At 37.2% G+C, this 11,370-nt stretch overlaps 1 protein-coding gene across 1 annotated transcript; it reads left to right on the plus strand.

The window, feature by feature from the left end:
* The first annotated feature begins 255 nt into the window (after positions 1-255).
* LOC140863030 (uncharacterized) lies at positions 256-10,467 on the plus strand. Its single transcript, XM_073266129.1, has 6 exons — positions 256-462; positions 1,946-2,163; positions 2,371-3,225; positions 4,250-4,512; positions 4,680-4,801; positions 10,081-10,467. The coding sequence occupies exons 1-6, from the start codon at positions 256-258 to the stop codon at positions 10,465-10,467; spliced, it is 2,052 nt and encodes a 683-aa protein (XP_073122230.1).
* The last annotated feature ends 903 nt before the right edge of the window (positions 10,468-11,370 follow it).

Genomic DNA, 11,370 nt, shown 5'->3' on the forward strand with positions numbered 1-11,370 from the left:
AGTGTTCAAGTTATCTAGACATGCATCAAAAGACTGACCAAAAATTGAAAAATCATCCATGAATATTTCCAGAAAATTTTCCACCATATCATGAAATATCGAAGTCATGCATCTCTGAAAGGTTGTAGGAGTATTACACAGACCAAACGGCATACGCCTATAAGCAAACATACCATATGGGCAAGTAAAAGTTGTTTTATCCTGATCTTCAGGTGCAATCGCAATTTGATTGTATCCTGAGTACCTGATGTGATCATGGATTGCTCGCATGTTGATCAAGTGGCTAAGGACCCATTGGAAATACTAAGAGGACCAGTTACAAGAGGTCGAGCTAAAAAGTTCAAGGAAGCACTTCAATTGTTGATGGAGGATTATCAAGAAGGCATTGGAATGCCTGAGAGTCAGTTTGGAGGAAGTTATAATGTTATTGAAGTTCAAATGGATCAAGGAAGTGAAGAAAATGTAGAAGAAAACTCAAGAATTCAAAGTCCAATTCGAGCCACAGGCGCGCCCGCGCTCTGCTATGCGAATCCTATGCGTGCCCGTGCCTTGAAGACCGCGCGCCCGCGCATATGAAGTTCTGATTTGACGAAGAATTGCGAGGCTTCAGCACGCCCGCGCCTTAATCCTCGAGCTCCCGCTCCGTTCCTGCAAAACTCATGCACGCCCGCACTGTAATACCGCGCACCCGCGCTGCGTTCTTTTACACACACCAAAGGTTTTTGTGTGTGTTTTGGAATTTCGAGTATTTTGGCATTATTTTTTCTATTTTGAGACTTTTAAGCCTACTAGGAAACTTTTAATTGATATCTTTGATATTATTTTGCATTATCTTTTATTTTTGATTGTAAACTATAAATACTTTGTTTATTTTCATTAATAATAATTCAGATTCAGTTTATACAAACATTATTGAAATTCTCTCTAGAATTTTATTCAAAGCTTTGCTTTGGCTTTTTCAAATCAAACTTTCACAGTTTAATTACTTGGAAATGTTTGTCAATTGATTTCTCACTGAAGATTGTCAGATACAAGTTATCTGAAGGTTTTCTTTGGTTTCGATTGTTATGATTTCTGTTGTTAATCGTTTCGTCGATTAAAGGTTGAAATCCAAAAATTCTATCAATTTTACTTGTTTCAAATATTGAGAAAAACTCATTGGATCTTTTGATTATTGGTTATAGGGTGCGATTTAATTTATAATCGTGTTTGCTAATCTTACTCATTAAAATTCATATCATTTGGTATCAAAGCGAAGGTTTTTGATTCAAGTAAGTCGTATCCTTCTTTAATCTATATTCTTTCTTTGTTCCTCGTTCATCGTTCGTCGTTCCTTGTTCTTTGTTCTTCGTCTATCTCATATCCAATTTTTTTGTTGTTTCTTTCAAACTTGTTATCCAAGTCTCGTGTCTTGTGCTACAAGTTATAAATTCAAAAAAAAAATCGGTAAAAAAAAATAATTGAGAGGCCGAAAATTTGAGAAAAAATAAAGTGAAGAAAATTAGCTTTTGGCCAATTCCTTTGTCTTTGTTCATCCTCTTGTGCGAGCCAGAGTCAATTTGTCCATAAAATTCCTTGTGTTTGTGCAATATTTGTGAGTCAATTTTCAAGCGTCTAAAAGTTTTGAACTTGAAGGTTTGATCCTTTACTCTACAAATCAAAGCCTTACCACAAATTTGAGTGAAAAAACGAGTGTTTGAGTGATTCTTTTGGAGTGAACTGTGAGAACTTATGTGAGAAAATTTATTACTAACGATTTTCTTGCACGTACCATGAATCCTAATAAAGATGTTAGTGAAAGTGTGAACCAAGAAATTTCCAAGGTTCAAATGGAGGCGTTGATGGGGCAATTTACTAAAGTGACAAGGTCGGAGTTGGAGCCTCTTCATGAGCGGATGAGTAGATTGGAGGAGATTAGTGGTAGTGGAAAAAAAAATAAAATTAGGAGGGGAATGATTTTGAGGATGATGAGGAGAGTTATGATGAAAATTGGGATGGGGAGAAAAGAGTACATGGGGGTAGACATAGGCGAGAAGCGGTGCGTGAAAAATATATGGAGGGCAGTAAGGAGGATGAGAATATTTGTAGCATTAAGATGAAAATTCCAGCATTTCATGGGAAATCTGATTCGGAGGCGTATCTGAAATGGGAGAAGCGTGTGGAGTTTGTGTTTGATTGCCATCACTATTCTGATCTAAAGAAATTGAGGTTGGAAGTGGTTGAGTTTGTAGATTATGCATTAATCTGGTGGGATCAATTAGTGACCACTAGAAGGAGGTGTGGAGAGCCACCTATCGAGACGTGGGAAGAGATGAAGCGTGTCATGAAGAAGTGTTTTGTACCTAACCATTATTATTGTGAAATGTAAAGGCGTCTACAGAATCTGAGGCAGAATCCAAGGAGCGTGGAAGATTACTACAAGGAGTTGGAGACCACGATGATCCGGACCAACAATGAGGAAGTTAATGAAGCTACAATGGCTCAATTTTTGTGTGGTTTGAATAAAGAAATCCAAGATCAAGTGGATATTTTTCACTGTATTGATTTGGATGAGATGGTGCAGACGGCCATGAAGCTAGAACAACAGCTCAAGAGACAAGGAGCTGGCCAATTACCTTCCGGTGGAGGATCGCCGACGTCTTGGCGTCCAAACGTTGCAAAACGGGAGGATAACGAGCCGATGTACAAACCAAAATTTGAGACCAAATTGGAGGAACCAAAGCAAGTGGTAAAAGGTACATCTGAAACTTTTAGTACTCGATCTAGAGATATTAAATGTATTAGATTTCAAGATATTGGCCATATTTCTAGCCAATGTCCAAATAAGAAGTTGATGATTATTAATGCTTGTGGTGATGTGGAGTCTGAAAGTGATGGGGAAAATTATGATGATATGCCTGCGTTAGTAGATCTTGATGATGGGGATGGGTTTGGGGCTGTTGTTGGTGAATTATTGGTGACTCGAAGAATTTTAAATACACAACATAAGGAGGAGGAAGAGAGCCGGAGGGAAAATATTTTTCATACTCGTTGTTTTGTGAATGGGAAGGTGTGCAGTCTTATCATTGATGGGGGTAGTTGTACGAATGTTGTGAGTTGCAAACTTGTGGAAAAATTGGGGTTGTCTCTTTTAAAGCATCCTCATCTATATAGATTTCAATGGTTTAATGACTGCGCGGAGATGAGAGTTAATAGGAGAGTTGTGTTGCCATTTTCTATTGACAAGTATGTTGATGAGGTTTTGTGTGATGTGGTTCCTATGCAAGCGTGTCATATTTTATTGGGAAGACCATGTCAGTTTGATAGGAGAGTGGTGCATGATGGGTTTAAAAATAGATATTCTTTTGTAATAAAAAAATAACCTATTGTATTGTTGCCTATGACTCCAAATCAAGTGTTGGAGGATCACATGAAAAAGAAAAAGAGAGATGAGGCCAAAAAACAGAGTGAACAAAAAAGTGAGATGGCCGTAGCAAAAAAATAATGACAAAAAAGAGATGAAAAAAAATTGAGAGAAAAGAGGCTGAAAAAAAGATATATATGACCCAAAAGAGTGAGTTGAGAGATGTTATGAATTCTCATGTTCCACTTGTGTTGATATTTTATAAGGAGATACTCATTAACACAAGTGATATAGCCGGAGATCTTCCGAGCATTGTTGTTTCTCTCTTGCAGTAGTTCAATGATTTATTTCCGGAGGAGCTACCTCAAGGATTACCACATTTGAGGGGGATTGAGCACCAAATCGACTTGGTACCCGAGAGTGCATTGCCGAATCTTCAAGCCTATAGAAGCAATCCGGAGGAAACTAAGGAGTTTCAATGACAGGTAAGTGAACTTATAGATAAAGGTTTTGTGCGTGAGTCGATGTCACCATGTGTTGTACCTGTGTTGTTAGTACCTAAGATAGATGGTCGTGGCGTATGTGCGTTGATTGTAGGGCTATAAATAACATTACCATCAAGTACATGCATCCTATTCCTAGACTAGATGATATGTTAGATGAACTGCATGGTGCTAGCATATTTAGCAAAATTGATCTTAAAAGTGGTTACCATTAAATTAGGATGAGAGAAGGGGATAAGTGGAAAACTGCATTTAAAACAAAGTACGGGTTGTATGAATGGATGGTTATGCCTTTTGGCTTAATTAATGCACCGAGTACTTTTATGCGTCTCATGAATCATGTTTTGCATGCATATATTGGAAAGTTTTTGGTTGTCTATTTTGATGATATCTTGGTGTATAGCAAGAACTTGGATGACCATGTGGAACAATTAAGGGTTGCACTAGTTACATTACGTGCTGAACATTTATATGCTAACCTGAAGAAATGTGTGTTTTGTACAAGCGAACTCGTATTTCTTGGTTTTGTTGTGAGTGCACAAGGTGTGAAAGTTGATGAAGAAAAGGTGAGTGCCATTCGGGATTGGCCAACGCCTACGTCCATTGGTCAAATTCGAAGTTTTCATGAACTTGCGAGTTTTTACAGGAGGTTCGTGAAGGATTTTAGTACAATGGCGGCGCCCATGACTGCGGTTATCAAGAAGAACGTTCCATTCCATTGGGGCGAGGAGCAAGAGAAGTCCTTTAATATTATCAAGCAAAAATTAATTAATGCTACTTTACTTGTATTGCCTGATTTTTATAATACTTTTGAAATTGAATGTCATTCGTAGGTGTAGGGATTGGAGGTGTCTTAATGCAAGGAGGAAGACCAGTTGCATATTTTAGTGAGAAGCTTAGTGGGGCATCTTTGAATTATCCTACCTATGACAAGGAGTTCTATGTGTTGGTGAGGGTACTGGTAGCGCTTAGTCGTGTCGCGCCCAAATTAACCCAACTCAGATTAACTAAATAAACATGTAGTTTCGAGAGTTAGGGATCATTCCCACGAGGAAAGTGAAATTTATTTGTGTTCTTAAAAATACTGGAAATAAATAAAAGGGGATTTTTTGGATTTAAAAAAAACTACTAAGCAAGAATTAAAATAAGAAAGATCAATAAATAACGAGACTTGGTATCGGTCGACTACACCCTTGAAATCATTCACTCGATCATCGATTCTCTAAAAATAATTAATTCACATCGAATATTCATCATTGGAAATTTAATTCCTGTTTCACCTTAATTTTAGTTAACTAGACAACAACAGTCTATGTTAACCCTTACCCCATAAACTAACTCAATACCAGCGATCAGATTTAAATCCACGGTAGCATTCAAACTAGTAAAACTGATAAAGCTAGACAACCCATACACAAGCGGATGAATTTAGCCTAGTCAATTATTATTCCTACGATTTAACAAATTCAACAACAGAAAATATTAATCATAGTTGCTTCGCAAATCAGAGGTTTCAAACAATTACGGATTTGAATTCTAATTTAGCATTCGACTGTATAATGAAATCCTAAGATGGCCAATCTAAAAATCTCATACACAAGCATATCAATCAATTCAGAATAATTCTTGATACTTGATAAAAATCAAACAATGAAAATCTGAATCTCACAAGATAAATAAATTCAAGGGTTCGTCTTCCTCAACCAAGAATAAAAACAAGAAGAATTAAAATCTAAGAACAAGAAAGATAAAACCTAGCCGCCAAGATGGTTCTTGAGCCTCCTCTCCGTCTCCTATCTCTTCTCCCTCAATATCTGACTCTAAAATTCGAGATATATCTTTTAATTAAGGCTAGAGTCCTTAATAATAAAAATTCCTAAATTACAAATATTTTCCCGAACAGCACATCTCGCTCGATCGGCAAGATGTTGCGGATCGAGCGAGCAACTTTTCCAAACCTACTGTTTTCAAATTTTTTTGGCCGCTCGATCCGCAAGATGTTGCGGATCGAGCGAGCAACTTTTCTCCCAGCGAGCAGCGATTTTGTAAAATTTATATCCGGAGATCTAGCCGTCGGATTGAGCTGAAATTTGGACAACTGCTTTAAAACATCTTGAATTATTCTGGACGGTGGAGATCGGATTTGGACTTCTATAAAATTAAATATGATTTTCTGATCATTGCTGCTCCGTAATTCATTCTTGCGCAATAGTTTTTTCATCTTTTCCTCGACAAAATGCTACGTCCTATACAATAAACATGGGAGAATGTAATGTAGACACGATGTATGAAATATGAACACAATGCTTAATTAAAACAAATAAACGCATGCAAAATAACAACACAATGATATTAAAATATGCAACACAAACATGCCCATCAAATACCCCCACACTTAATCCTTGTCGCCCTCGAGCAAGTCATGCAAAAACAAAATGAAACAACAACAAACACATAAGTAAGGACGAATCACTCCTATCATAGCCTCAGAAAAAACCACTTTAATCTAAAAATAAGTTCATAGCGTCTCTCAATCATCAATGATACACCTTCAGTCAAATGCGAACGTGTGTGTGTGCCATGTTACCCCAGTTACATGCAACTTCAAAAGAACAAAGTTTCAAGACTGTTCGCCGACCTATAACAATTCAGTGCAAGCCTCACCATCAAGAACTCTCCTCCCAAAAATCCTTCAACACAACACAACTACCTTGAGAATAATTACGCACATCCGGATTTTGCACCCGGTATTGCTTTAGCCCCAATAATTACTCGCATACTTAGCTATAACTAAGACAGGATTAGAATTTCAATCCCCTCGTCTATAGCCCGGATGGAGAATCAACCCCATTTTATCCGCATACTTAGCCTTGAATTTGATCTTTTAGGATTAGGATTTCAATCCTTTTCAGGCCCGGATGGAGTTGTAAATTTTTTTTATTTTTTTTTTCTAGGTGCGCCCAAGATCGTTTATGCCATATCAAAGAAATCATCAAGATTCAAACACTATCAAGTTCCACAAACACCTATTGTCGTGCAATGGTCCAACAGACATCCACAATATCTAATACATCGCTACACTTTACTGGTTAAACATGCGTGCTTAAGAATATTCAACAAACAACCTACGGTTTCTCAAATCTGATCAAGAGTTAATTTTTTTTCAAAAATCATCATTTTTCAACTATCTCATCATAGGCTAACAATCATCATCCTACTCATGTAACACGACAAACACTAACAAACTAACAAATGATACGGAACGAACTATATGCATATACTCAACAAACGAATGCAAACAAAATGACAAACCATCGAATGAACTCCCCCCACACTTAACCAAAGCATTGCCCTCAATGCTATAGTACTAACGACACAAACACAAATAACAAAATGATAACGAGATGCAAATTTAAAACAAAACTCCCCTGGTTCAAGTGTTGGCGTTGTCGTCCTCTTTGGCCTTAGGCTGAATAATGGGAGACTCATATTGAAAATTGGTCTGCAGATGGGGCGGCTAGGCTCCTGAAAACAAAGAAAATAAAACAAAAAAAAACAAAACAAAACAAAATAAAAACAAAAAATGAAATAAAGGAAAAATACACTGGGTTGCCTCCCAGCCAGCGCTTGATTTTCAGTCATCGGCTTGACTCTCAGAAGCACTGCTCAAAGAGCGGCTGACGCCCAAAATAAGTGTCATATGACACTACAAATGGGTCTTGGTTCCATATGCCCTCAATCTTGGCCAGATATATACAGATGAATCTCGTCACCTCAACAACACTCCGTAGCTGGTAAACATGGAAAGAGAATATCTCTGCGGGCTCTTGGAAACCAAAATCTTTCGAAAATGGTACTCCATCATACATTGTTTCTTCCAGTACATCTTCCGGCTGATGTTCAACAAGAAGAGAAGACTCAAACACCTCTAAATATTCAGTAGGAATTGATTCGCTCTCCCAATCCTGGTTCTCTGAATAATCATCATCGAACCAAATTGGGTTGGTCACTGCTTGAGTATCTTGCTTCACTTCCTGTTCTCTGTGTCCCTAGGGAATTGATCTCTTGAGATTCTCTATGTGCTCCACAAGGTCGCATCTAGACTTTTTCAGATCTTCTATAGATTCCACAGTCGATGCCACAAGCTTGCTCATGATATCCTCTAGCGGATGTAAGATCAACTGCGAACAACTTCCCTCCTCCTTTTGAAGCTCAAATGGCTGGTCTGTAAAATTCGGGTATTGAGAGTGTGAATACCAGTAATAGTCAAACTCGGCCATATCATTCAACAGGTGTCTCATGGTATCATCATCTCGGAAAAATATTGAAATACGGGCCGTGAAAGCTCCATCAATTACCCATCTTCTTGTCACTGCATCCAAACCATCAAAAAAATATGTAAGGAGAGAATATTTAGAAAAATCACGATACCGAAAGAGGGTTGCTAAATCATTGAATCTCTTCCATGCTGCGTAGAAAGGATCTCCGTGTTGCTGGGTAAAACTTGTGAATACTTGTAGATTTGACATCTCAAAGAATTACACCGCAAGAATCCTCCTTTGCCTACGCAAAATTCTTTCTATCTCTGGGTCGTATGGAAATTCTTCTAATTCCGAAGATTCACCTGCACGCACAAACAAACCAGAGTAGCACTAGGAGGAATAATAATAAAAAACAAAGAAACAAAAACAAAAACACAAATAAATTAAACGCCTTTCCCCGGCAACGGCGCCAAAATTTGGTAGAGCTTAGTCGTGTCGCGCCCAAATTAACCCAACTCAGATTAACTAAATAAACATGTAGTTGCGAGAGTAGGGATCTTTCCCACGAGGAAAGTGAAATTTATTTGTGTTCTTAAAAATACTGAAAATAAATAAAAGGGGATTTTTTGGATTTAAAAAAAACTACTAAGCAAGAATTAAAATAAGAAAGATCAATAAATAACGAGACTTGGTATCGGTCGACTACACCCTTGAAATCATTCACTCGATCATCGATTCTCTAAAAATAATTAATTCACATCGAATATTCATCATTGGAAATTTAATTCCTGTTTCACCTTAATTTTAGTTAACTAGACAACAGCAGTCTAAGTTAACCCTTACCCCATAAACTAACCCAATACCAACGATCAGATTTAAATCCACGGTAGCATTCAAACTAGTAAAACTGATAAAGCTAGACAACCCATACACAAGCGGTTGAATTTAGCCCAGTCAATTATTATTCCTACGATTTAACAAATTCAACAGCAGAAAATATTAATCATAGTTGCTTCGCAAATCAGAGGTTTCAAACAATTACGGATTTGAATTCTAATTTAGCATTCGACTGTATAATGAAATCCTAAGATGGCCAATCTAAAAATCTCATACACAAGCATATCAATCAATTCAGAATAATTCTTGATACTTGATAAAAATCAAACAATGAAAATCTGAATCTCACAAGATAAATAAATTCAAGTTTTCGTCTTCCTCAACCAAGAATAAAAACAAGAAGAATTAAAATCTAAGAACAAGAAAGATAAAACCTAGCCGCCAAGATGGTTCTTGAGCCTCCTCTCCGTCTCCTATCTCTTCTCCCTCAATATCTGACTCTAAAATTCAAGATATATCTTTTAATTAAGGCTAGAGTCCTTAATAATAAAAATTCCTAAATTACAAATATTTTCCCGAACAGCACATCTCGCTCGATCGGCAAGATGTTGCGGATCGAGCGAGCAACTTTTCCGAACCTACTGTTTTCAAATTTTTTTGGCCGCTCGATCCGCAAGATGTTGCGGATCGAGCGAGCAACTTTTCTCCCAGCGAGCAGCGATTTTGTAAAATTCATATCCGGAGATCTAGCCGTTGGATTGAGCTGAAATTTGGACAGCTGCTTTAAAACATCTTGAATTATTCTGGACAGTGGAGATCGGATTTGGAATTCTATAAAATTAAATATGATTTTTTGATCATTGCTGCTCCGTAATTCATTCTCGCGCAATAGTTTTTCCATCTTTTCCTCGGCAAAACGCTACGTCCTATACAATAAACATGGGAGAATGTAATGTAGACACGATGTATGAAATATGAACACAATGCTTAATTAAAACAAATAAAATCATGCAAAATAACAACACAATGATATTAAAATATGCAACACAAACATGCCCATCAGGTACTCGGGACATGACAACACTATTTGAGGCCAAAAGAATTAGTGATTCATACGGATCATGAATCCTTGAAGCATCTTAAAGGACAACAAAGGCTGAACAAGAGACATACCAAGTGGGTGGCGTTTGTGGAGACTTTTTTCTACATTATAAAGTACAAGAAAGTGAAGGAAAACGTGGTAGCGGATGCTCTATCACGAAGGTACATGCTTTTATCTACATTAGATTCTAAATTTTTAGGATTTGAGTATGTGAAAGAGTTGTATGCTAGTGATCCTGATTTTGGGGATATTTATGCGTCATGTTTGCATGGTCCAAAGGATAAATTTTTCATGCATAATGGTTACTTGTTTAGGGAAGATAATTTATGTGTGCCTAAATTGTCCATTCGTAAGTTATTTGTTAAGGAATCCCATGGGGGTGGTTTGATGGGACATTTTGGTGGGGCTAAAACTTATTAGACTTTGCATGAACACTTTTATTGGCCACATATGAAGCATGATGTTGAGAATATTTGTGAGAGGTGTGTGACTTGTATGATGGCTAAGTCTAAGACACAACCACATGGATTGTATACTCCACTTCCTGTTCCTAGTGAACCATGGGTTGATATTTCTATGGATTTTGTTCTAGGACTACGTAGATCTAAGAATGGGAGGGACTCTATTTATGTTGTGGTTGATAGATTTTTGAAAATGGCTCATTTCATCGCGTGTCATAAATCTGATGATGTTTCTCATGTTGCGGATTTATTCTTTAATAAAATTATGAGATTGCATGGCATGCCTAGGAGTATTGTGTCTGATAGGGATAGTCGTTTCTTGAGCTACTTTTGGAAAACATTATGGTTCAAACTTGTTACTAAATTAAAATTTTCGACTACATGTCATCCTCAAACGAATGGTCAAACTGAAGTTGTTAATTGAACGTTAGGAACTTTGTTGCGTGCCATAATCAAAAAGAATTTGAAGAGTTGGGAGGAATGTTTGCCATTTGTTGAGTTTGCATATAATTGTAGTGTGCATTCTACTATGAATTTTTCACCTTTTAAAATTGTGTATGGTTTTAATCTTTTAACTCCATTGGATTTGATGTCTTTGCCCATGAGTGAAAGGGTTAACTTGGATGGAAAGAAAAATGCTGAATTTGTGAGAAATTTGCATGAGAAAGTTAAGGCGAACATTGAAAAGAAGAACTTGCAATACACAAAGCAAGCAAACAAAGGTAAAAATAAAGTTGTGTTTGAGCCCGGTGATTGGGTGTGGTTTCATTTGAGTAAGGAGCGTTTCCCGGAAAAGAAACATTCAAAGCTTCTACCTAGGGGTGATGTACCTTTCCAAGTCTTGGAGAGGATTAATGACAAC

Source organism: Henckelia pumila, chromosome 1 (assembly GCF_033568475.1).
Source record: "Henckelia pumila isolate YLH828 chromosome 1, ASM3356847v2, whole genome shotgun sequence".
Taxonomy (NCBI): domain Eukaryota; kingdom Viridiplantae; phylum Streptophyta; class Magnoliopsida; order Lamiales; family Gesneriaceae; genus Henckelia; species Henckelia pumila.